This window comes from Gymnoscopelus braueri (assembly GCF_963280865.1).
Source record: "Gymnoscopelus braueri genome assembly, chromosome: 2".
NCBI classification, from domain to species: Eukaryota; Metazoa; Chordata; class Actinopteri; order Myctophiformes; family Myctophidae; genus Gymnoscopelus; species Gymnoscopelus braueri.
The window spans coordinates 34,344,524-34,372,510 of record NC_137604.1 but is presented as its reverse complement, the minus strand read 5'-3'; the positions used below and the strand labels follow the sequence as shown (position 1 = coordinate 34,372,510).

Below are 27,987 nucleotides of genomic sequence, written 5' to 3'. Positions count from 1 at the left end.
AGCAATTAACTTGTGGGCGGTACAATTAACAAAATGTGCACTCCGAGAGCAATGACTGAGCAATCGTTTGAGGAAATTGCCTTTATTGTTTCATCATCACAAAAATTGACAATGAAATACAAGTGCTTAGACTAACCTCTACTATAAATAAAATGCCTACAGTGTATGGAAATTAAACAGTAAAACATACAGGCTCACCACACTTTGTGACGTTGATCAAAGTCACTTATAAGGCCAGAGAAAGAAAGAGCGAAATGAATGTCTGCAAATATATCTTTATATCATCTCTGAGAGTTTACAGAATGATAGATAGAACACCACATTATTCCTTATCAAGACCAATCATATTTGAGCTGTGACCGTCATGTATTATTTCCAGCTGAAGTGAGCTACACCCATTTCACTGATGAAAGATTAAAAAAGTAAAGCCTGTTTTACTTGCATACAGTACTTTGAGCAAAATCGCCTTTGATTGCAGACCAAAGTGATCAGCCTCCATGACCCAATTATAACAGTACATTTAAAGGGGAAAGTGCAACAGTGACCCACCCCATATAAATATGTAGGAGGAAGTTCAACCGAAGACTCCTCTACTTCAAAGTATAAATAATAAGCATGTCATAGTCCGTTAAATTAGAAAGCCAGCATGTGTACACACATGCACATGTACACACAAAGTCACATATAGAATTACTTTCACTTGATGAGATCATACTCAGAAGTGGGCACTTAAATACAACACGAAACAGATATAACTAAACAATATAAACAGAGACATCCCAATGATCCCATCTTATGATTTCATACTGTTTGGAAATGACATTACAACATGTAATAATTAAATACCAGTTATGTTATTAACTAAGGGTTATAGTACAAAACTTACTTGAGAATGAGCATAGGAAAGGCAAATGTACTGACAACTCAAGGAGAATCAGAATGATTATTCCTTATGAGGTGAGAATCCCTCCAAGATAATAACTCCAAGATAATAAAATATGTATATGTATATAAACTAACATGTTTACATTAATACCACAAACACACTCTAAAACCTAAACATTGAAATGCATAAAGTTAAAATGTATTAAAACAATTACCATAATTAAATTAAAAATTAAATTAATTAAATTAAAAATTTAGTTATTACTATTGCTAGTTCTAAGAACCTAATTATGCTAGGAATACCCACTGCACAGACCTTTGTCTAGTATGTGAAACAAAGATGGTAAAATGTTTACAGTTTTGGCCACATTTAGGACAATTAAACCATCACATGAATATCTTTCAGATGTGACCCAGATGTTTGTGGGAATTCAATGTTAACTGATAACAGACATCCTGATCCTATCAGTGTCATATGGGCTGTCTTTTCTCTGTGGCCCTTGTGATATGAAATACAGATTAAATTCCAACTATGAACACCTCAATATGGACCAGGGTCCTACTACATGGCAAGAGACTCCAGGTGATGAAATTTATTCTGTAAAAATGTATGGATACCTCCCTAGAGTGCTATTGACAGGTTGACCATTCTTTATCCCTGTATTTAAATAACTAGTTTCAGGTGTGGACAACTGTGAACAAATGGAAAATGCTAAATGGGAAGTCACTGTTACAGTTGAGTTCTGTTAATACTTGAGCATTCAAAAGCTCCCGAAATACCAAAGCTTATTGGCTGATATTAGTTGCCCATCTTGGCAAAAGAAAATTATGAATAAAAATAACATTGCACGTATAATGTGAAATATGTATCCAAAGAATTTGACACAATTCACTGCTTCTGAGATAACTGCAGATTTTTTGTTATGTTCTTTCCCACATACTCACACATTTTATCTTTGTGTCCTTAGCGTCTCTCTTCAGATTCTAGATGTTTTCCACCAAGACATACAGTATTTGTTCACTCACCATCTTGCAATTTAGATGAATTATTATTATGAATTCCACAGTCAGTAGATATTGTGTCTTGGAGAAAAGTGCCGTAAGGTAATTTTTACTCAAAATTCTCAGTGACTAGGGAAACTCTAATATTGCAGGTACATGTGTAGATGAGATTTACACCCAGAGAGAACTAGTGGGTGATTGTGCCAGATGTGTCTCTTCAAGTAGCACGTTGCTGCAGCACAGGAGGCTGCAGTTTTCTGGACTGCATTTCTCCTCCTGCACTGCAGGAACATAGTATTGGTTCTCTTCACTTAACTCTTCCAGATGCAATTATCCCATAACTAGCCAGGAGTGTGGCTGTTCATTTGGCCAGGCGTCCCTTGGGTTGAGTCCCAGGGCTGGAAGAGGAGCCCAAATGTCTGCCATAGCTCCTCGAGCGCTGGCGCAGGATAAAGTCATAGTTGGCCGAAGTGCACATTGCATAGAATACGTTTGCTTTATCAGGAATTTGGAGCTCTGAAGTGAAAAGAAGAGGAAGGTATTACATATGGGAAGGAAAAAAAGAAGATTGAGCTCATCTTTACATTTTTTAAAGATAATTACGTTTTTAAACAAGGTTGACGCATTATTTATAGCATTACTTTAACTCTGGTTTCCACATTTTGGCCATGTTATTATAGGCAAAAAGTTTCAAATTCTGTTTAAAAACATATCTACAATACAAGCCAGAGCATGTGAGCGGAGTGGAGCGAGAGCGGAGCGGGACGATTTTTAACGTAGCGGAGAGTGGGTTTATAAAAAGGTTGGAGCGCTACTCGGAGCGAGGACCGCCTGCTGCTCAAAGCCGCTCCGGCGGGGGCCGCGCACCGAATGTTTGAGCATGCCCGGTCGCACGGGCTCAGAGACACACAAACATCCAGGAGTGCACCGCTGTGCACGTCCTTGATCAAGATTTCATTAGAATTTCTACATTTTCTTTTTCTTTTAGCGAATAGCGAGCGTGAAACCAGCATTTCCACCCGCTCACATGCTCTGATACAAGCTCACAAAGCTTGTATATCGGCTATTTTCGGAAACGTTGTAAGACACTTTCTTTGGGCTTTTTCTGCCTTTATTTGATAGTATACAGTAGACTGACAGGAAATGGGGTGAGAGAGATGGGGAGTGACACGCAGCAAAGGTCGACACGCCGTGACACGCCATCAGGTGCCTAGGTGCCCGGACCGCTACGCCAGCCGTCCAAGACACATTTTGAAAAGATTAGGGCTTAAAGTGCCAAAAGCCAAAAATATTTATAGTATATGTATACTTTTAGAGCATACCCCTGGTCATAATCTTTGTGTATTTTTATGTCAAAAGTCCCTAATAGTCCAATTACTTCTTGCCAAATGTAATGCGGGGTTACATCAGCAAGCCCTTATGAATAAATATTAATCATGATTTTGTTCAATTGTGTGATTCCCATAGCTCATGTTCCCCTGTGTGTTACCTGTTAACGTATGGCTCTTCCTTTGAGAGTTTTGGAGTAGTTTTTAGTTATTGAACGGCCATTGTGTATATTTTAGTTTACTTATTGGAGAGCATCTTTTATTTATTGTTCAGAGCATTGGTAACTTAGTAGTTTGTTATTCATTTTGCTTCTGTACATAAAATCTTAAAAACTTTAATGTAATTTGTTATCATTTCCTCTTTTTCCCTGGGCTTTTAAAAATGTTTCTCCCCACATCCCCTAGTAAAACTAGGGGTCATAACAGTGTTGTAAACTACAATATCCATCCTCCTGATTCTAGGAATGGAGCAGCAGACTGTGGTTAGGTTGTCAAATGCAAGGAGGTGGTGGTGTGAACTTACCTTTGTCGTTGGTGAGCACCTGACTGAGACTGTAGTCATGACAGCTGACACCCTCAATGTTATGCTTTTCCAGAGCCCTTTGAATAACCTGGGGTGTGTGGTCCTGGCTTGTTAGCTAAGGAGAGTACGCATGTGTCAGTACAGAGAAAAAGTACAGTTTCAACTTTCTAAATACAAATGCCTCTGCCAACCAGTTGCAGTTTACAATCCTTTGTCTGACTGTATGCAGTGAAGACTATTTCTTTTAGTGACATTTAAGTTATCACTATATTGACAGGTATGATTCCAGTGAATAATTTCCTGTGAGAAACATGCCGTCTTCTTTTAGATAATATTTATTACAGAGGACTTGTCGCAAGCTTTGTCAAATGGTGAACTGAAGCTCAATGACAGCAAAACCAATGAGCTTGTGCTGGACTACCAGAGGAACAGGAGTAAAATGAAGAGGGGGGGACCCATACAAGTGGCACCAAATCAAATTCACATAAAAAAACCTTTTAAAAAAATGATTCTGATAGAACAACGCTGTAGCCATGACACTAGGCTTATATACCATGTTTCAAATATGGATGTTGCTGCAAAGAAGCTTCTAAAACGTGGATACGTCACACATCTTCAACCACAGAAGATCCATACAATCGCCACAGTTTCAACCAAATCAATGATAGCAATCTAACCAAATGTGAAATATGGTCACAATCTCCCCTTCTAATGTGTCTGCAGAAGATTAAGTTGACCTTTGACCTTTTGGGTATAAAATGTCATCACTTCATCATTTTATCCTATTAGACGTGTGTGAAATTGTGTCATAATTAGCTAATTAATTCTTGAGTTATGGCCAAAACGTGTTTTGTGAGGTCATAGTGATATTTAATCAAAATCTTTACTTAATGTGATCCTATTAGACATTTCTGTGAAATTGTGTCACAATTAGCATAATTATGAATTCTTGAGTTATGTTGTCATCCTCGAGTCCAAGTGAACGTTGGTGCCAAATTTGAAGAAATACCCTTAATGTATTCCTGAGAGATCACATTCACTGTACGTACAAACGTACAGCCTGAAAACATACTGCCTCCGGCAACGGCTGTCGCCAGCAGAAGCATAAAACCATACATTAGAAAAAATTAATGCCTGAAATGTTTTGCTGTTGGATTCAAAGCCAATCCGCAATGAAAGAAGGATGAGTGCAACCCTCTTGTTTCTAAGGACTAGTAGTCCATACCCAGGGATGCCGGGCCACGACTGGTCGTTATGTCACCCTGACAACCAACCAACAATCAATAAAACTGCGGCGTTGACCGTCCATCCAGGCTAGGGGTCCGCGACTACAAACACTTTAGCCTGCGGGGACAGTGGCAAAAATACTAATAACAGTTTAAAATGAGGAAAAGTGAAGAATGTGCTTCCTCAATCCCTGCACGTCAATTCCCATATGCAATTAAAGATCAATTGGTCAACCCAATGGAGAACAACGGCTAAGGATGAACTGACAGAGTTTTGTTCATTTAATAGCAGGATAAGATACGATATTAGTGAGATAATGCTGCCAGAGTGCAGTGCCACCCTTGCAAACAGACTAAAACATTTTGTAAACACCCAATAAACACGTCTGAGACATGCAGAGAATTCTATTACATCAGATAATTTTCTTTAACCAGTGACAGCTTGTACAATTTTGATCTCTTCTTCAGCTGTTACATTGAAATTGACGTACATTTCTGTTGTACAGTACTACTACAAGTGCTGTATGGCCAGAGTCATATCTTATATTTTCTTTTGTTTAACTTTCCTCAGACAACAGCATGTCTTCAAACCAAGTCAATAGGTGTTATTGTATCATACTTCTGATATCCAAGTCTCCTTACCAGTATGCTCCTGTAGACATTGCCATTGTTTTCACCTGATTCCACACTGACCCGGATGATGCAGGAGTCAGCAACCTGCTTGTTGTAGACGGGCAACGATGACTGGGAGGAGGAAGAGGAGTCTGGGCTTATGACTAAGGACAATGAGCTGAGGTCAGGCTGAGAGGAGCTACAGGAGGACATGGAAGGACTGGGAGATGAGGACGACATGGAGCAGGAGGAGAAGTCCTCGGCTACATTGTGGAGAGAGCCTGAGAGAGACTGAAACAGGAAGAGCAGAGGACAGAGGACATGTAATTGATCATATTCACACATCTGCCATTTTGTTCTTACAGTATGTCACCCCTTTAGGGTGGGGTTTCCCACCCTGAAGGGGTGACATAAGAGCAAAATGGCCACCCTGTGTATATGGCCAATTGTATTATAAATTCCAGTCAAAGTCCCTCACGGTCATAAAACCAAAAAAAAGCAAAAAGGAATAATGTGTTTTGACCACTGTCCACACCTTGAGTTTGAGTCTGAGAGGTGAGGGCTGTGGGCTGGACAGATCCTCCATTTCTGAACTGCTGGAACCAGAGGAGGACACGCTGATCTGGTCAGAGTGGGTTCTCCTGCTGGAGCTCTCACTGGCTGTCCGTGACCTGCACACATGGGCACATTTCAGCCATGAACCCTTATTGGTGCTAAATGGAACCATTTAAAATCTCTTCTCAGAGTAGCTTTTGTGACTCTAGGCTATGATTATTCAAGTAAGCTAATGGCTCATTTCGACTACGAAGGATAACCCAGAACCTGCCATAATCTAAAACTTTCCACAACCTGTGAATTCTTTAGATTGTTTGTTTCCATTTCCATTATAACTAGAACCACCCTGTAGGGGGAGGTAAATCATAAAAAAAATAAAAATAGCAGATCTACCGACTCACGACGTGTTGCATTGTGAGCTTTTAGATTTGCCATTTGTTATTTTTGAAAGAATTAAGACTATTCCAGTGCAACACCTCCTCCCATGGGTTCCCAGGTCTCAGGGTTAGTACTACCTCCTGAGCAGGGCCAAAATTAGGTTCTGAGAAATGTACAGTATGTGAAAGTGAGCTGTAGCGTATGGAAATAAATCCAGAACCTGTGAAATGTATTACACAGCACAGTGTGGTTGACTTAGTTCTTGTAGTCGAAAAGAGACATAATTGACCTACGTTATCAGGCAATGAGGAGAATGTACATCAAAGTGTCTGTAGTCAGAAGGGGCGGAGTATGCCTGCCCGTTAGGACTCATATCAAACTTACGTGGCGTGTTTCTTGGCGAGCAGACGGTGGCTCCACAAGCTGGGTGAACTGGGACAGGGGTCCATGGGGGGCTCGAGATCTCGGGACAATTCATAGCTAGAGCATAACGAGACAGATAAAAAGAGGGCAGAGAGTGGTTAGATTTTCAATGCCACAAAGTTATCTGTTGCGCTATTTTATATCTTTATTTTATATATTTATATATGTGTGTGTGTGTGTGTGTGTGTGTGTGTGTGTGTTTGTATTTGTGTGTGTTTCTCACCTTTCCTGGTCTGTGAGTAGTGTGTGTGCCTGTATCCAGGTGATTATATCAGGGTTGACTGGAAGGCTATACAGTGAACAGGACCCCTGCAGTTGGCGGATGTGAGAGAGAATCTCAAACTCCTGGAACAGAATAAAAATCAACCACATAGATAAGAACTCAGTAAATATATATATGTCGTGTGTTTTAGTGATATTAGTAGCATTCATCCAGGAGGTGACACCTACCCTTCTGCGCTTCTCAAAGTTGATGAGTCCACCCTTCAGAATGGGAAACAATAAATACAGTTAATTACACTGTGCCATAAAAGTGCTTTTAGTACAAAAAACGGTTTCTGATCCACAGCGTTGAGACGTGTTCTCACCTCTACAATGTCTGTAAGTGCTGTGTCCAGCATGGTGAGCACAGTCAGGTACGTGCCCAGGTAAGGAACGATACCACCACTGGAACTCTGACAATGAGGAGGAAAATACATCATACATACAGTGTCATTTTACTATAGTCAATGCACAAACCATCAAAATAATTATCATAATCCTTATCCTTCTTGCCAATAAAGAATTGGCTTTTATTTTGTCATGTTTCTTATACATGCACTTTGTCAAACGGTGTGTATTTTGTAACCTAATTGTATACATAAGTGTCAGGAGTAACAGTCATGCTTAGCTCAACTCAAGGAGGAGGGAGGCAGTTTGATCAAAAAGGGGGAACTGGTCTATTTAAGTTTACTGTATATCTGCAGTAATTTTATCCTAGAGTCTAGTTAAACTGCATGTGACTTTTAGAGAAGTAGAACTGCTGATGCAGCCCAGGACGAATATAGACTTGCATTTCATTTTGCACTGGCTGGCAAACTCAAACATCCACTCTATTTTGGTCTTTGGATTTTTAAAAGGAAAATCCACAGGAATAGCATCAAGTCTGAACATCACTCTCACCAATTGCCTGGCAATGGGGCAGTGTTTGGGTGATTTGGGGTCAGATGTTGTGTGATCCTCAGTCTGAGTCCCATCCTGAACAGAAAAATACATGTTAATTGCATTAAACTTGACATGAGTGCATGGTTGTTAGAAAATAACACACTGTGGATGGTTATATATTATTTTATACAGCAGGCCAACTACTTTGTTGGGTGTGCCCCATGTTTGAGGCAGATGCCAAATCCACAGAAACACATTTAACCCATTAAGACCTGAGGCGATTCAAAAAAAAAAATCAAAAGAAATGTTTCAATATTTTTCAAAAATAGCAGATCTACAAGCTCGTAGCGCGGCACTCGGTGCCGCGCTATGAGCTTGTATATCTGCTATTTTTGAATAGCCTAAAGAAATCTAAAAGTGACACAGATGCGTTCCAGGTATTAATGGGTTAAGCATGTGTTCTACAGCCAATGTTACATCTGTCCTACAATAGATATTGTGTTGGCTTCATTCATAGGTGTATGTACTGTGCTTGTATTATGTGTATATTGTGTGTACTTTAATTTGGTTTGAGCGATAGCTAAGCAACTGAGCTGAGCTTGTCCAATGTCTAGTATCTGTCTCCAACAATCTACCCTTATTTCTAGCTCAATTTATTTGCATTGGCTGTGAAGGTACAATTGTTCTTTGTACCTTTTTACAGCCTTATCCTTGTACAAACATTCTTATCATTTGCTTTTGACTGGGGGGTGGCTATTAGAACAAAGTAGCAAGAGTAACAGGGGAAATGGAATATACTGTAGACAGAGGAACATTTAAGCAATAACTCACACCACCCCGACAACCCCCATGTGATCTATAATGACAATATACCATGGCCTGGAGTTGAGTTATTGCTTTTATAAAACAGCTACCAAATACAGCAACATGAAAATAATATACATATCCCAATTAAAAGTATTTAATAACAATCCCAATCAAACATTTTAATAACAATTTCATGTCAAGAAAAATGTCTACAATTAGTTCTCGACTGCCTGCACAAACAATCCCTATAACTGCATGGCAGTAGCCTGGTTCCAGACGAATCTGCCTTTGCAAAATTGCATTGCACTTAAGCCCTCGGCAGATTAGGTCTGGCCCCCCTCAATAGAGATTTCATTTCTCTCCCTCCGAAGTCGTGAGGGACCAATCAGGGCCTAGTATCCAAATGTGGGCGGGCTTATCACCTTATTTGGAGCAATGACGTACAATGCAGGAGACTCATTTTCAGTTTTTCACAACAAAGATGGACGCCGCCATAGCATCGGTAGTAAACGTGTTAGAAAATATTTATTTTCTAACCGCCCCTTGGAAAATATTTATTTTCTAACAGACGAGACGAACAAACAATTGCCCTTAAAGGAGCACTTCACCCCTGGAAGAAGTTCCAGGGGTGACCACAGGGGGGACCACAGGGGGACCACAGCGTATCACTGCCTATAACTTCAACTCCCAGAATGCTTTGGTGCCTTGTGGCAGGGGAGGTTCCATGTGGGTGTGATCTCCAACAATAACATCGAAACAGCATGCCAGTGTCGCCATGTCTGCTTATTATAAGCGGCTTCTTTCTAAAATGTAGTTGATATTTGGGCTTGTTTCCAAATGTTTTGATTGCTGTTTAAACCAGTGGTTCTCAAACATGTTCATGTATTTTTCCACAGACCCCCATCTGAAATTATAATTTGTGGCAGGGAGCCCCTAACAAATATGTGTCAAAAATATTCCACATTTTGAAAAGCAAATAAAAATATTTTGCAAAAAAAAAAAAAAAATCCACATTTTGGACTTTTTCCCCCTCAAGATTTTTTTGTAAATAGCAGATCTACAAGCTCACAATGGGTTGCGAAGCGTTGTGAGCTTGTAGATCAGCAATTTTCAAATATATAATATCCCATGTCTAGGTAAAGTGCTCTTGGCATAGTTATTTTTCTTTTGGGCTTGTTTTCATAGACCTGGCTGCTTATTTCTCTCACAATATCTGGCAACACTGGCTGTCCTCGCAAACGTTCAGCTAGTTACATATATGTCCAAGGATTCGTTAGTGATGTCATATCACTGGGACATCCTCAGTATCTTCATGCAGTTTCACTTCCGTGTCGCATAGTATTGACATCACTGTCACATCCTTGGTATTATGATCCTAGCCTTTCGTGACGGTGTTTGTTTACCAGCGCTGCTACTCCACGCTGTATTTTTTTTTTCAAGCTTGCGCTTATGAAACACTACACAGGATTATTATTTCATGTCAACATTCAAGTACAACTATCAGAAGATAACTCAGGTAAAGTAATGCCTCACTCTGCAAGGGCCGCTGGCCGCAGCTAATGGGAGTGGCCGAGTGGCGAAAGAAGGTTGAACAAAGTGTTACGGACACCCCATTGGGGCTGTCTTTTGAGATGGTCTGACTGAGACACGCCGAGACATGTAGTGCGGAAAGGAATGAGACCAATCTCTCATGATGCAAATAACGTCACGAATATTGCGAACATTACTAGATATCTAAAAACACAGATTATTCACAAAAAAAACCCAGGATCTTGTTTCTTCACTCCTAAACTTCATTAAAAGACCGAAAACTTCTTCCAGGGGTGAAGTGCTCCTTTAAAGCTTTTGTTGGAAAGAAAGATGTGTTAAGAATAGTTTAATCTAGTTACCAGACTAAATACGAGTGGAGCTAGCTTTCGTTGTTTACCATTTCAGCACCGGCGCTTGTGTGTGACGTAGCAGGAAGCACTGTTCTGATTGGTTTTAGGTCTAACCAATAGAGTCCGTTTGGATCTTTTTGTAACCGCCCCTTGGAAAAAAATATATCGCTGAGAGGGACCAGACTAATATCCACACAGTGTGTCGTGTGATATTGTCTGGCCACGCGAGGCTAGCATGGCAGTGTAGTGGGAACATTTATAGAATGCCAAACGTGCATATTATTTGTTCAATTATTTCATGATTGCTATTCAAACTTTGTTTAGAATGTTTGGCTCCACAGCAGGGGGGCTGGTCACAAACTCCTGTTGCACTCATTAGAGTTTCATGCACTTCTACTATTCTCAACATAAACATGTCAGCTGAACTATTATTGTTAGTGTCATAGAATATGACCAATCAAGGACGGCATCTCTGTGTGAGTGGACAACTATAAGAAGGATTGCACCTGAGGGAGGCTTCTGCCCAGTAGAGGCTGTTGCCATGTTGGGTCTTGGGAGAGAAGTCTTGCCAGTCCTGGCTTAGCAACCAAGGCTAGTGAGCCCTGCTGATGATGATGATCTCTTAATAAACTTTGTCAATCCTTCACACTGAGATTTTGTTCCATAACAGAAGCAATGTGAAATTAATTAATACTGAGAAACTGTATGGTGGAAGCTAGGTAACAGCGACACAGCAACTTGGCGGCAACACCTAGGGACAAAGTCAGTGCTGGTGTGAGCGCAGGTTAACAGCTTTCTTTCTTAGCTGTAGAGTGAACTGTACAAAGGCAGACTTCATAAATGGCCATGGTATATGGTTATTATATAACACAACTATCAACCAATCAGATTACGTGATTTGCCCAAACCATTTTTATGAAGAAATCATCAGAGCAACATTATGAAACTATGCCAAAAAACGACTGTTGTTACCTCCACCATGAATTCTCTGCTGGTTAGGACACAGTTCTCATCAGGAAAGGTCTCACACAGGTGGTCAAAGATGGCCATACTCTCCCTGAAAACAAAGATATTATAATGAACTGTGAGTTCAATAAGTTTCAGCACAGCAACTTCTTACGATAGGAACACTTTTATTTGTGGCAGTAGCATACCAAACACCACACCAACTCAATTCTTGATCAAAGAGTTGAGTGGGTGCCCCCCCCCCTGCAACTACGTACTATCATCTGTCCACTAGAGGCAAACAATTATTACTAGTTAAATAATTGAGGACACAATATGCCATATGCCAATTTTTTATCTAGTGAAGTTCCAACTAAATAAAAAGTTCAAAATAAATACAAATCCACTGCCATTTTTCATGCAATGTCCTAAAAAACAATTGTGTTTGCCGCTTTATCTTTTCCGGATTTCAAAATATATATCCTCAGAGTGTGGAGAAAGTGCCAAATGGCCACCAGGTGGATATGGTCAATTCATTTCCCTAAACAGTCTCCCTCTCTGACCTGCTAACAGCAGCCCAAGTCTTCTTGAGTCTGTAGACAGCGTTGGATTGCAGGGCCGACAAGATGGCCTTCAGGGAGGAGAGGTTCTTCAGCTGTCTGCACTCCTACAGAGAGAACTGTCAGGATTCACTCAACAAACATCACAGACCAACACAAAGGTACTATTTGAAACATTATCACTGTATTATATGATCCATTATCCGCCCTCTACCATTTAATCCGGAAAACGCATCAACTCATAGCAGGTGGATTTATCGGTATATGTGTGGTTAGCATCTTCCCTTGTCGCACAAACTGGTCTATTGAACTGCACTTTAAGAACACTACCTGCTGCTACTTTCTTTAACCTCACCTCAAAGCAGCATGTTATGCATACACCTGCATATGATGCTAATGTTCCTGAAATGACATGCACACACCTACCCATACGACACTAATGTTCTAAACATTAGGTACATAACTGCTACTACACATGCTATCTGTATATTATGTATATCTTTGATTATTTGACCTGTTTGTATTCTGTTTTCTTTTCTTCTCATTTTTCCTGCTCTACGCTACCTCTATACTCTCTCATGAAAACTACAAATAGAGCGTAGATGCAAAAAATTAATCACTGGACTGATCGGCAGGAAACTTTGCACGCACACTCCCAGTAGGCCAAGGAAGAATAACCACCCAATTGTTTTTCAAATCAGCCAGTTATAGTGCCATCATGAGACAGATTTATGCTAAATACATTCAAGTACTCCTACAGCTTTTATCCAAACCTCACGCAAATCGGTATACATTATCTCAGTTGTCATGTGATCAAGACGTCATTTCTCATATTCCATTCCAAAGTTTTTAGGGGTGGCCGTTTTGCACAAAAATCATGAATGCAGAGCCCGATTGCTGGGAAACTTTAGACACATTCCCACTAAGCCAAGGAAGAACCTCCATCCCAATTTTTTCAAATCTCCTCATGGTGGCGCTACAATAGCCCACTTCACGTTTTGGCCTTTAACTCTTGAACATCTTTTTTTCCCCTGGATTCCTTGGATCATGATGCAACTTATAGGCCCCGTTTGTGCCAGGTTAAATATTCAGCCATAGTGTGTTTTCTTCAAAACACACCTAATGCTACAACTCGTACAGATTTTGTCCAGACTCTGCTGACTCGGTCATGTTTTTGTTTTTTTTTTCAAATCCCATTCCAAGTGGCTATGAACAAAGTTTGCGGGCAAACTTTTCTAGTTTATTCTGTAAAGCACTTAGTATATTCCGTTTAAGAAAGGTGCAATCCAAATAAAGGTGTATTAATATTATAATTGATGCTGACCTGGGCAATGGCAATCCACCTCTCTATGACATGCGCTCTGTGAGTGGGACTAGTGTGAGAAGAACGGGGAGAGCCTGGGGTTGTAGGCGGGGAGGAGCAGCTTGAGATGGGGGAGGAGAGAGGAGAAGAGGTGGCAGGGCTTGGCGTGATTGGGCAGAGCAGTGAGGTAATGACAAGGTTGGTGACGGCGTTGAACTGTGCAATTGTGGCACGCACTGTGGGAGCCAAGTTCCGGTTCTCTTTCTTGTCCCGCTGGGACCAGACACAGCCAAGGCAATGGAAGGGCACCACCTGCACAAACAGTTCCTACAGGAGAAGTAACAAGGACGTGTCATATAAGAACAGATTGAGGAAATTGGTAGACACCCTAAAAAATAAACAGAAATTAGGTTTTAATATTTTTGTAACTGCAATGTTGTAGAAAAGAATAGTGATGGATACTCCGATTACTCACTGCATCCAATCTGGTCAGCTGCTCTGCCACGTCCTTAACAAGAAAGTCCATGAAACTCAGTCCGTCTTCATCCTTGCTGATCATTTCTCCTCCATCCTCTTCATGGCCATGTTCCACTGGCTGGTGAGATTCACAATTCTGTTCTGATGTGGACTCACTGCGCGAAGTGCAATCTATCAAATACATGGAACGATTCTTGTAATTCATAAATTAAGAAAAACGAACAGAATTATATAGCCTCTTTTCGTTAAATATCTTCTATTCTTTGTGTACCTTGTTCCTGGAACTTCTTGAGCAGGCTCTCGGCAGTCCGAGCCAATCGTCTAAAGCTGAGACGATGTCTCAGATGGCCACAGAGTAGGCGGAGGGCCTGATGCTCAGGGGGCTCACAGAAGTCTTCACTGAACTCCTGAAGCCACAGTTTGATCACTGGCAGCAGGGGGCTGGGGATGATGGTCAGGAACATCAAAAAGTGTCAATTGATTACATTCACAAGGCAGCCATTGTGCTCTTATTTAATACTCTGGGTTGGGAAATCCCAATATAAGTTAAAGACATCCACAGGTGAATACTCTCAGATTGATAGTTTGTTTTATAAATAATGGTTAGGCTTACCTTCTTAGGCAGACAGTGTTATCGAGGTTGGCAACCGAGTCATCCCTATGGAAAGAGTCCAAACTAAATTACCCATCAGCTTAAAAACATTCAAATTGAGGTGGTGTAAACAATGTTCCCAGTTGAATTCCTGGCTTGGGACCTGTGTTAATAATACTGTAGGTCTTCTCTGCACCCACTTTTCTGTAAGTCTTCACTGTCCTGTTACCCATTGAGACCTGGAACTGTCTCATTTTTAGATTTGAGCTAAAAAGCATTATTTTACACTTTGGGCTATTCAAAAATGAGTGCCGCGCTACGAGCTTATAGATCTGCTATTTTAGAAAAATCGTGAAAATGTGTGCAAATCTTTGAATATATATATATTTAAAGCGAACATTTTTAACTCAAATCTTTGAACAAAATAGTCCCTGGAACAAAATATTTTGATAGGGGTCCGCGGCCAAATACATATAATTTTGGGGGTCCTTGACATGAAAAAGATTGAGCACCACTGATATAGAAACAAACGTTTTTCAGAAAACTGTTGAGATTTAGGAGACATGTAGAATCGGCTTCAGGTCTCAATGGGTTAAGAGTTATAAAACATTCCAGTGCAGAAAGTAAGAAAAGACTAGAATATAAAACGTGCCAACATATTGGATTGGCCGGTTAGAAGACCATCTTGCAACAGGAAGGTCTCCCAATGAGCCCAAGTGTCCATCCTGTGGAAGTGTCCCTCAGCAAGTTTAGTGAATCTGTACCAGCTGCAGGGATGCTGACCCTGTGCTCTGCCCTTCCTGCTGGTGGGAGGAGTGCCCAGCCCAGACAAAAACACCACCCAGAGATCACATGCATGGTTTTACAAACTATTGGGGACATTGCATGGCCCGTGGTGTGTCTATTCTCATGTTTGACCCCTGAACGTGTGTGCGCCAAATTTGGTGCGGATTGGAAGGTGTGCCTGTGGCCACATGTGGCCCCAGGTATGACTATTCTGATGGCAGACCGCTTAACAGTGATTGTGCCAAGTTTGGTGCGGATCAGAGAAACGGTGCGCCTGTGGTCCCCAGGGGCCCTAAAGTGGCCCCTGGGGCCCACATGTGGTCCCTTGTATGACTATTCTGATGGCAGACCCCTGAACAGTTTTAGTGCCATGTTTGGTGCGGATCGGAGCAACGGTGCACATGTGGCCCCCCTGGAGTGGTTATTCTGATAGCAGATCCCTGAACCGTGTTGGCGCAGGTCGGGTCAGGATGTTACGTTTGCGACCGCGGTCCACAGTCCACGGTCCGCAATCCACGGTCGGTCCACCCACCCTGTAGACAATTTTTTACTATAGGATATAGTACATTTCTCCAAAGCACTTTAAAATGTGCACTACATTCACCCATTCACACACACATTCACAGGCTGATCGCGACCGATTCCAAGATGGCTGCTCTACCTCCTGAGCTTCCCTTACCCTTAACCCATTTAGACCTGACCTAAGTTTTCTGAAAAACTTCATTTATTCAAAAATTACAAAAAAGATTATGTTGCTATATACTGTATATACTATATAGCAACCCCAAAATGGGTTCCCGGATTGAAAGGTATAGTTACGTATACCCTGTAGGGGTTCCAGGTCTAAATACTGAAACAACACTAACCTTAACAGATACTGTACATGCACAATCTTAACTTTACTAAATATAAAAAAGGGACGCCAATTTTGTCCCCAATTAGACAAAGGACAAAATGTGGCCTATATCAGAAGCGCACGTATACTGTAGGCTACAATCTTTAACCATGCTCATTTAGATTTTAGATCTCTGATAATCTTGTTCTTGCTATGCTAAAATTATATCAAAGGTAGACCTTATTTTTGCCTGTTAAATTACTATCCTGTAATGTAATGGATGGATTCATAAGAGAAACATGTACAAATTAACAATTAAATGGTAAATGATCTGCATTTCTATAGCACCTTTATCCAAAGCGCTTTACAATTTGCGTTAAATTCACCCATTCACACACACATTTATACAGGCAACCATCCAAGGAAACACACTCGCTGGAAGCGGTTAGGGTTGTACTGAAAGTGACATCACTTTAAGCCCACAGGAAACCTGTTGCCACCAGTAGCACAGATATGAGGGAGTCTGTTTAACAACTAAATACAGGATGGCCTTTATTATGCAAGACAGCACAGAGAGTGGAAATAGCTAGAATACAACAGATGGAGGAAAAAGTGTTTGGACAATTTTATGGTCTTGGACTCAAGCCCACTGATACATCAATACATACTGTAAACAAATGTAATTTCTCAATTAACTTATCTGTTTACCACAATTAAGTCAGAGAGACTGGCTCAAAGTAATACGATTTTTGAACCACCACAGCTTTTAAGGGGTAGCTACTTGACAGTTGTCTCTCAGACTGTCATGTTCTAAAAACCGGTTCAACTTTAAGTATGGTTGGTTACATGTTAACAATGCCAATGAATCAGATGGACACCGGTAGTACTGCAGCTGCCCAGAGTGATTGGGGATGCGGTCCCCCCTTAATGTCAATGGACTGGACTTGATTGAAAGACTTGGTTGTCTGTCCTCCTTGCGCTATTGACCAGAGTGTCCTGAAGGTCATGTATGGACGACTGGTGCTGTTGGAATAATGATCTTTGGTTGCCTGTGTCTGTGATGCCTTTGTAAGTTTTTCTTTGATGTGTCTGATGATGTTGAATGTGTGATGCAATTTTTTTTGGTCTGTTTTTGTTTGGTGTATGTACGCATGTCCATATAATGTGATTACAGAATGTATAAAAATGGAAATGAAAGTCAAGTGCTAAAGAAAACAATGCCAATGAAATATGTGATATGAGGATAAAAGTGGGACATTCTTAAATAACAGACAGACCACACCACCTGCAGATATTGATTGAACATATGCAACAATCAATGAACACCACCACAGTGTTTAAAGATATCACATTGTCACCATTTGTAACATTATCTCCATATATCGGCCTCACTATAAGATGTTACCCTTTCTGTCTACTTGCTATGTCTCAGAAATCCTGGTGCATCGGCAGGTGCATTTTGAGCTTCCCACAGCCTGCCTCTGTGACACACAGTAAGTAGAATTAATACCAAAGGATCATTTAAGATGAGTCAAATCTTAAAATACTTATTTTTTTTGTCCCATACCAAAAATAATCAATGAGGCACTTAGTCACAGGAAATAAAAACGTATAGCCTCATAAACATCTCAACTACTCTAGTCAGGACAACTCGACTGTTGATTGAATAGGTTTATTGATGGCTATGATGATGGCCATGACAATAGGTTTGGTTTCGGTAGACCAGTTATGGCTCACTGTTGCATACATGTGTATAGGCTTTGTTCAGGAGTAACATAATTCCCCAAAAGGCACATACAGTAAAAGCAGATCTAACGAGGTGGAGCTGGAGAGGGCGTGGCCGAATAAAACAGTAATAGCATATCTAACCAGGTTGAGCTAGGGAGGAGGCGGTTGAGAGTGGCAACACTAGTCTGAAGACACAGAAAGCAGCCTGATGGGGAGTCAACTGGGGCTGAGTACACCACATACTGTACTTGACATTAAAGCGTGTGAATGATTGGTTTGCTTTTAAATGCTCACTAGTGGTCCAATCAGCTAGGTAGTTTACTGACTGAACTTGTGTTGCTCATTAAATAAATTAGATACATTAGTTAGTAACCCTTTATTTTAAGTAAGTAAATAGGTAGGCTGGAGTGGCGTATTGTGAGTATCAGCCAAGAGGGAGTTTAGACTTCTGGGAGATTAATTGCGGAGATGGAGCGAAACACCTACTGTACCATCAGCTCCCTTTACCGCACGTCTTAATTACCCAAGTCGTGGTATTCATACACCGAGTCCAAAGGCGAGTGCTCTATTGACTGAGCTACCTGGATCAGTTATTTACTTGGATAGCAGATGGTAATAAAATATAGTTTCTAGGAATGTAGTAGTGAAATAAAGGGTTACCAATTTGTTTTCTCTTGGCAAAGAGTTTGTAATCAACTATGGTGTGACTGAATTTCCTTTTATGAAATTCTGTGTTACACTGACAAAACTACTTTACGGGTGTTGCATTTATGCCATTAGGTATAAATGGGCATAAATCCTTAGTCCTTGGCTATATCCGTCTGCTAAAACAGCCCAAAGTTTCCTAGAAGCCCTTCCATTACTCAAACAACAGCTGAACCCTGAAGGCTACCTGAGCTTTAGACAGTGGGAGTCTGGTCTCTCACCTCTCAAACAGCAGCTCAATGAGGGAGCTGGTTGAGGTGAAGGCCCTGTAGGTTGAGAGGAAGACACGGGTGAAGTCAGGTTCCCGATGCTCCGGGTCCAACAAGTGGGTGATCAAACGCTCCAGGGTGCCAGCCTTTAGTCTGCGCACCTTTACTGTGTGATACTGGATGAAGCCAGAGGCTGGAGGGGGCTCTGATGTGTTTGGCTCCCTGCGCAGTGTGATGCCAAACACAGCCCCATCCTCCATCTCCTCCCCCCATTCCTGCACTGGATCCTAAAGGAGGAGAGAAGAGAAGAAATTATGGCTGGGGAGAGTCTTGGAACTGAGGTTGTCCAGACAATGTCTGAATAAGTGTTTGAATAACGTAACTGTAATTTCTCTAATGTTAAAAATGTCACGTACAGCTTTTGACTACCATATCTCCTGCTGTCGGGCAGAAACCAGCTATGTCCAAAATATTAAGTTTTCAGGAAATGAGAAAATTAGAACACCACAATATTAGAACAACACAATACTGCCTCATCAAAGTTGGTATGGTGACTTTATACATCGTCAGATACTTGAATGTGTCCTTATATTATCACCATTTTACCCAAATACAGCTCAAGTTGAGTTAGGAGGTTTTTGACCATTAATGTGGAGATAGGGTTTTTTCCATCCGACATCATTCTAATCAATACTGGAAAAAACAATCATTTCCAAAGTTGGAGTTAGGTGGTTTGACCGACAGTTTGAGGATCCAATGTATTTTCATTGGTTCGATATTTGTAAAACCCAGACACAGACTTAAAGGGATATTTTACTTTCAAAAAAACTTTGGGTCATTTTATCATCTACTCAGGCTTTTGTGAGCCCCCCACACCGTTTTTAAGTTGCTTGATTCACTATTTAGATATTTGATATTCATTTTATCAGACACGCCCCCTTCCTATACAAACCCATTATAACTTCAAACTAAAATTTTAACATGTTAGATTCATCAAAAACACCCGTCCTTGGTTCGGCTTTTTTTTTATTTTTATTGTATTTAATTTTTTTCATTTTCCAAAAGAAATATTAAAAATAAATGAAAAATGTTATCGAAAAAACACGGCCCCCTCACATATTAGGAGGGCAGGGTGAGTCACCAGAACCAAGGACGGGTGTTTTTGATGAATCTAACATGTTAAAAATTGTTTGAAGTTATAATGGGTTTGTATAGGAAGGGGGCGTGTCTGATAAAATGAATATCAAATATCTAAATATTGAATCAAGCAACTTAAAAACGGTCTGGGGGGCTCACAAAAGCCTGAGTAGACGATAAAATTACCAAACGTTAATGGTGAAATATCCCTTTAAGGGTGTTCAATAGCACTGATTTATATATGGGTTTCTGCCCATCAGCGACGATATACAGTATTCTGATTGTACAGAATTGAACCTTTAAAGTGCTCTTAGGTAAAGCTTCTCAAAGTGCAGTTCAGGGACCACAGGGGGTCCTTCAGATTTGAACAAGCCATCAGTGCTTACTTCCACTAATATTTAATTCACTGAAGTAGATACAATGAGAGAATGTATAATATGAATAATCATCATAGGTTTTGACTTTTTTCCCCACAAGAGACGGGCACAGTATGCAATTCTACTCTATACTGAATCTTTTCTAAGAATAGAAATTAGGTCCCCGCCCGGGTATGGAAGAATAAAGTTAATAATGTGACGATAATGTGATTATTATACTATTTGTGCTTTGACAATATATTTACACAATGAGATGGTTTGATAAATAAATCATCAATAATGCCTATAATCTAGAACTGTAAGGTAAATTCAGAAAATCACATCACTTTAATGTAATGCGGCCTTTAAAACCAGGAAAAGACAACACTTATGCCATATCACAATTCACAATATTATATACAAAGTAAACATAATATCTAGTCTCACGTCACAATATCAATATAATGCCCAGCACTACTTTCGAGTATAGTATACAGATACTGTAAATCTACGCACAAATTAAACACAATAAGTTGTGATACAAATAGAATATTAAAAACGCAGCATGTGATTACTACAGTAGTTGTACATCATCTCTACTGTCTTCCTCTCAGGATGTCCCACGCACATCACCCAAAATCTGTTATTTGCTAATCCAGCATGCTCATATTTGTGATTTCAAGCTGGCGCTGTATTAGTTTTAGTGCAAGTAGTTGGCATTCAAAGGCTGAATTAGCTCTTACTGAGTTGAATGTGTGTGCATGCACGGACATTGACATTCCTAATTTGTGGGTATTTATTACCGTGGTGAAAAAGCAATGTGTCTTGGCGGTTCGGTGGTTAACGGATGTAGTTTTCTGATGTCGTTTTCTGATATGATAAATATTCAAGAATTGAGGTCCTTGGCCTGCTGTCAGCAAGCACAAGGAATTGTGATGCTGATTGGCCTAGTAATATATGAGATTACACGCACACGCACACACACACACAACACACACAATGACAATCTGAAGGTGGAGTGATAACTCAGATCCTTGTTTACTCCAACAATACTTAAAGTAACATGACACCAGGTGGAACACGCCTGAATTCTAAAACTTAATTTATACTCCATCCAACCCTTTCCACTAATGTCTTTCAGTTTCCCATCTATAATGTTAATTTATTTTACCTTTATTTAACCAGACAGGTTAAGAAAAAATCCTAATTGCATTAAATAATAACCAGAAGGCTACATATAGCCTACCTACAGTACATATGAGTCACTTGTATCACATTCACAGCCTGACATGTTTGAGTCAGACACTGTCCAAATGTGAAAACAAATAGTTACACAGGTAAAAGTCAGACACGATGTAGATTATATGAATTATTTAGCTTTTTACTTTTAACCCAGCCTTGAAGTGGCACTGATGAAGAGACAGAGACACACCCAGGAATTAGACTCTGCTTGTGTGATGATGATGACAGCATGTTTGGCAGTCTTTAAATGCTCAGTGGGCCAAGAAAACTGTAGCCAATACAATAAAAATATTTCGCAAACAACAATGTTTTAGTTCACTGTAATAAATTTTAATCACTGTCTGTCTGACTCAAGTCATGAAATCATCCATAAATAAGACGTGAGGCAATACAGGACACTTTAGCCTACACTGAATGGCTGGTGATCTCACTGCTCAGCCTCTAACTCCAGAAAATGTTTAATTCATTTAAAGCCGTTTCTCCCTAAAAAGAAAATACTAAAACGGTGAAAGCAGCATAGCGTTATGAAACATGCACTCCTGGCTATAGGTGCTTAATTGTTACATGTCAAATATAGTTCGGACATTGAATCTAAACTCGATTCAACTAGATGAACACATACACAAGTACATTTAAGTTTACAAGTTTGCCTGTAGGCGCATAAATGGTATGTATGTTCCACATATACATATATATATATATATACATATATATTATCGACAATCATACGAAGCAAACATGACATGTTTTTATAACCTACCATGGATAAATGCCATTTCCCCATGCTGTAGCTTTTGGGAAGCTGCAGAACAAATCCACTGTTTTTCCAAAAAGGACCCGAGTGGCAACCGGTCGGCAGGATTTTTATTGTATGGGATGTCACTGAGTCTTCCTCATTTTAATTCGAATTACATCTGCCATCATCGTCATTTTAAAATTTGCGTTAAATTCACGCATTCACGTTAAAGCGACAGAACGTGCGACTGACACATTAATCAAAACTCGAAAGAGAGAACCCGTGAGAACTGAAGGCAATTAAGTCCTTGGAAACATGTTCTACTTTTCTGCAGTTTCGGTGAGAGCTACAGTGGCTGTTCTGACCTGAGGGCTGAGGCTATGATGACTTTCAAACGGTTCATGAGGCTCACATGGCTTTTCTCAAGGCAGGCTGTGGAAAAGCTGTGGGCGGGCCGGTATAAAAGGTCGCCGGTCGGAGACCCAACTGATGTCACCAAGCAAGCAGCCTAAAAAATATGTTTTAAATAATGTTGTTACAAATCGTAGCCTAAAATACGGTGACCAATAATTGTAACTTGGTTACGATTTGTTGCCAAACAATGACGCACCAAACAATGACGCAAAGTCAGTCGCCCGTGTATGCTCCCAGCCCCCCCCCCCCTCTCTCACACACGCACACACTTCGATGCTGCAGCTCTTGTGAGGAAACGTACCATGCAAAATCAGGTAGTCTAGCTCAGACTCAGTGGTTCTCAAACTTTTACATTTCAAGGACCCCCCTTAACTCTGACATAAATGGAACCAAATGTACCCGTTAGGGAGGGTCCATTTGGTTCCATTTGTAAACTGTCAGAGTTACAGACTTGTAAGGGTCCATTTAGAACCCCATCATCAAGACCAAGGGCAAGGACCCCTGAGAGTCCCCACTTTGAGAACCATAGACTCTAGCTAGTAGGCTACCAGTAGGCTACTTTAAAAAAATCAAATTCTGTAAACGAATAGAGAGAACGACATTAGGCTACCATGTCACCAAATTCCCATAGACCTACATGTGAATGTAGAGCTATGAGTATACTTGATGTATACTCCCAAGTGCAACAATTATTGTGTAATAATTAGGCCCACTATTTATTTATCTACTTATGTTGCTATATCAGCTGCTATAGTCTAATGTACTGTAGATTGTATGTTTACAGTTTCTATTTTCTTTATGCTTTGAAAAATATCTTTATATTTTGAATAAATAGTTTTACATTCAGCATAATGCATCAACCTCATCATGACAAATTCCTTATGCAAACATTCCTGCCAATACAAATAAAACAAAAACAATTTCTGGGAATTATTATTTTTCCTTCCTGGGAACTAGAGACAAATTCACAGTCTCCTATCCCAAGAGATTGTTCTCCACAAAACAGATAACTGATCCACAAATAGATATACATTGGACTGTCGTTTTGTACACTTAGCATCTGGTATGAAGATTCTAGAGACAATCACTGGAAATATTCATAACATTCGAGGGTACAAAAATCTCTCTACAGCAGTCTGGAGAGTTGAGTATGTGGGTCACAAATAATACCTGTATAGTAGTAATGTTCAATGTTTGATAACATCACATTATGTTTAAAAGTTGCACAGTTAGGTTATTTGGCTGAAAGAAAGAACTAATTTATATTAGATGGAAGAGAAAAGGTGCTACCACAGATTTTCTTCCAGATTAACAACAAAGACCTGCCACTGCATGAAGGACATACTGTGGGCACCTGTGGCCCTTACTATTTTGCACCCACTTTCTTCAGAGAATCCAGTCAACTTTATGTCCACTTGAATATACATGTTAACAAGTCTGATTGATTCCTAAAATGTTGTTTCAACTAAATTCTATTGTGCACATTGAGTGATAATGATTAATTTCAACAACTTTTATAATTTTAATTTATTTCAATCAGTGCCGTACTGGCAATTAAACAGACCAAAAAACAACTAAACAATGTTTTCATGAAATCATAGTATTTAACTAGAGAGCAAGAAACTGTGGAAAGACAAGTGCCACATAGTTCTAATCATAGAAGAGCAGATGCCATGTTATTCATCAGGGTTCTACTTCTCGTTAGGCATAGGGCATCTTTCTAGCAATAACGAGGAGACTGAAAAACTCTGTTTACTAATGAGTTCATGACCTCTCCACCGAAAATTCCAAACACATCCCTCTATGTTTGCTCATGTCTGATAAACAAAAGGATAAAAGGAACACTGAGAGCTTAATTAGTGTTCATTTGATAAATGAATGGGTGATGAGGTGACAGTAGCATGCATAGCATACATGCACAAGCACATACTGTAGGCCCATGCATCATTCCTCTTTTGAATTAACTTGTAATTACATTAAAAATATGAATCTCAAACCTTAGATATAGCCATATTTAAAATGACCCCCTTTATCGGGGGAACAGCACTCCAGGATTGACAGATACTTCCTGGAACACTTCCTTCTTTGTAAGTTCCACAAATAGCTCTTGCTGTTCCAACTTGTAACTCAGAGAGTTTACAAATGTATGGGCCCATTTGGTTACATTTGCACACTCGCTGAGTTAAATGAACGCTCAGGACTTTACAGTGTATCTACTGCATGCCAGCTGTGAAATGGTCCCCAGTAATTTACTGCTGCCCGACTGTGAAAGACTGAAATAAATCAGTTATAAGTTAGAGGAAAGCGACAAGCAGAGTCCATGCTATTGTTCACATGATCTCATGTTTTCATGCTGTACTGTCAATGATGAGAACAGGTGTCACCACTCAAGTGTTCATTGTGGAATGAAACTCTTCAGGTTCCTTACAAGTTAAACTGCATACTTCCTTGCTTAAAGTATTTATAAGGCTATGAGCTGCCCCTACAGTATAAGAGTGACTGTGTCCCTGACAGCTTTATCATCCGACACAATTGACCTTTTTCATAAACTCTGACCATGGTGAGTCACAAAAAAACAACTACCATTTTCAAATGTAAGCCTACACCTTTCATGTACTGTTACTGTGGTTGTATTCAAATGTAGACAGCAGGAAGCAGTAGGGAAAACTTGATCAAAGATGAAGCACATTCAGCAATGACCTGCAAAAACCTCACTATTTTACATCATGTTATACTGTGACAAATGCCATCAGGTTGAGAACAATGCAAGATGCTGAAACCAAGTTAAAACATTGCTATGGAAAAAGAAAACAAAACAAAACTGGAGCCAATGAAACACAAAATGAATACATCAGTTTCCCAAAGTACTTATTGGAGATGGCATCACTATTATAGCTAAGGCAAAGTACTACTACCACAGCTACCGCTTTGAAAAAGGCAGGCTCTATTAGCTCAGTGGTTCAAATGTCAGCACTTGCGCAGGAGACCCAGGTTCGAATCCGGGGTAAGAAGGAAAGTTACAGAGGGTGGTTCATGGGATTACATTGCTGAGACGGTATCAAGGAAATCTGCACTCCAGTGACTTACCTCAGATTGTCCATCAGTGTCCAGCAACTGGAAGCTCCTTAGCCAAATGCCTGGCTCCATGTCCATGTGGACATCCACACAATTACTCCTCCTAAACAGCAGCCTCTTCATCTTCCCCACTTTAGATCTCAGACTACGGGACTCACCACCACCACCGAAATGGTGGAACCTCATGTCCCACTGCAGACTAGACAGTAGGATGGCTTGGTGTCACACTACAGAGGTCCTCCTGTGTCTGAGCTCCACCATAGCTGGCATCTGTGAAGGAACATATCAATAATTAGAAATGAAATGTAACTCAACTTCATGCAGCACAGAACTATTTTGTTATAATAAACGTATAAGAATCATTCTAAATTCAAAGAGAAGTGCATAGCATACTGAAGTATTTTCTCTACTTTCTCATGTTTCTATGAGAAAAACAATCCTCACAAACTGAGACAGTAGTAGATTACAGTGCATTAACATGTGTCAAATATATAGAATCATGATTAGATTGACCAAGAACAAAGCATTCAGTCAGAACACATATCTCTTTAGTGATAATTCTGGTTTTACAAGCCAATTCAAAGAAAAGATAACTCTCATCAGAACATAGGGCATATAAAAGAGTATTCCTGACTCCAACAAGTCAATTCTGTCAGTTTGTGCCATACATTTCAGACTACCGCGTAAAACAGACCTATAGATAATCACTACAGTATGGCTATCTGACGGATCAAACTAATTGTGCCTTCTTTAATCAATAACGGTCAGACCATGAAAGTATAACACTGACAACATGTGCTAATTCTAAATATATAGATTTTGAACAATGTGGCTATTTCATCAAACAACATAAAAACATGATGATGATGCAACTTTGTGGTAAAATATAAGAATAGCTGTACAATATGCCTTATCCTGGAGACAACAGTAGCCTAGGTTACATGAGCAGAGCCCACTGACCCATAGGAAACTCACATACAATAGCCACAATCCAGAGCAGACTGTCCCAAACATAAACTCACTCAGTAGTTCAACATTTGACACTCAAAATACTGACAATTTTTTTTTTTTGTTTTTTTAAAGAGACCCACTTAACTGTTCTCCCGTGTCTTCTCTTGTAAAACATCCTGTGGACTATGTTAAAAATCATACTCCATAAGAACAGAACAAAAAATCAAGCGATACAGTAGGCTGTGTCACAGGATAGACTGAGGACTATGAGAGTCTGTGATGACCTGTGTGTTTGTGTGGTGGAATGTCCTCCTCCCACATTGCTTCCATTGTCTGACATTCTAATATGCCCCACACTTGATTAGGCCTACATTTCTGTCAGATCCTATCCTTCCACGTCAGTACTCCGTTCAAATGAAGCTATCCAAACTCTGCCCTCTTTTCTTCTCTAGTCTAAATAATAACATGTGTCAGTAGGATATTTGTCTTTTAGTTTTTAATCCATCAATACAATCTTTCATGTTCTTCTCGACTCGTCTGTCATGGACTATAAACTTAAAGGTTTTAGTTTTCACCAAGACAGGTGTGTGTGAAGTTGTGAACATGTCATGGTCTACTGTTTTTAATTATATGCTGTGGCTGTCGGTTTCCATGGGAAGCAATTGTGTGGTGTTATGGCGTTATGGTAGCCTCATAATGTTTTACAGCACATGCCTAGTTGGCATGTATGTCTTACCTGCAAGTAGGCTGAAAATTAGCAACTATGAAAAACCTAGAAGAGATCGACTAGAACGCGCCCATCTTGGACGTTTGGTCACTTGCAGTATGCAGTAGCCTACGTGCAAGGGCGCTACTGTTTGAAACTCGGTGTCAGGAAGAACGCAGCAGGTGTGTCACATGATGTGTCTGCCTGTGTCTCTGATTGATTTTCTCCTTTCCGCCTGGTGACGAGATGTATAACTTCATAGCCTCACTGCCTGGTATGGAACCATTTAAATGAAATAGCAAGTCAATTGGTCCGTAGGGACGCACGTCAACGTCGTTAATATTATAACCGAGCAGCTTGCTATGATCCACTGTAAGACACATGCCTGAGTTGTAGCAACCTAATAGGCCTGAGTTGTAGCAACCTAATAGGCTACCTGAGACTAAAACTTGTTTCTGTTTTTATAAC

The 27,987-nt window shown here is 40.1% G+C and overlaps 1 protein-coding gene across 3 annotated transcripts; it reads right to left on the bottom strand.

Moving 5' to 3' along the window:
* Nucleotides 1–63: 63 nt before the first annotated feature.
* Nucleotides 64–27,071, bottom strand: rgl3a (ral guanine nucleotide dissociation stimulator-like 3a). Of its 3 annotated transcripts, none has more exons than XM_080454044.1 (18): nucleotides 26,959–27,071; nucleotides 25,875–26,132; nucleotides 18,915–19,189; nucleotides 14,661–14,705; nucleotides 14,319–14,488; nucleotides 14,046–14,218; nucleotides 13,592–13,897; nucleotides 12,271–12,374; nucleotides 11,735–11,819; nucleotides 8,094–8,168; nucleotides 7,520–7,606; nucleotides 7,383–7,415; nucleotides 7,156–7,277; nucleotides 6,894–6,989; nucleotides 6,112–6,247; nucleotides 5,607–5,867; nucleotides 3,739–3,853; nucleotides 64–2,403 (listed from the first exon to the last, which is right to left on the bottom strand). In XM_080454044.1, exons 2-18 carry the CDS (start codon nucleotides 26,046–26,048, stop codon nucleotides 2,249–2,251), a joined length of 2,412 nt encoding a protein of 803 aa, XP_080310170.1. In that variant the 5' UTR covers nucleotides 26,049–26,132; nucleotides 26,959–27,071; the 3' UTR covers nucleotides 64–2,248. The 3 variants fall into 3 exon arrangements, with proteins under 3 accessions (XP_080310170.1, XP_080310171.1, XP_080310172.1); XM_080454045.1 differs by having other exon boundaries at nucleotides 26,954–27,056; XM_080454046.1 differs by lacking the exons at nucleotides 25,875–26,132; nucleotides 26,959–27,071 and adding an exon at nucleotides 22,398–22,768.
* Nucleotides 27,072–27,987: the final 916 nt, after the last annotated feature.

What these genes read in the sequence shown, in the direction of transcription:
- rgl3a (XM_080454044.1), bottom strand. Translation starts at nt 26,048, where the DNA reads ATGAGGTTCCACCATTTCGGTGGTGGTGGTGAGTCCCGTAGTCTGAGA. An exon ending in GCAGAGAATTCATGGTGGAG is followed by an intron (nt 8,169 to 11,734) that starts GTAACAACAGTC and finishes TTTTCTGTTCAG; the next exon opens with GATGGGACTCAGACTGAGGA. An exon ending in GCCCCATTGCCAGGCAATTG is followed by an intron (nt 7,607 to 8,093) that starts GTGAGAGTGATG and finishes CCTCATTGTCAG; the next exon opens with AGTTCCAGTGGTGGTATCGT.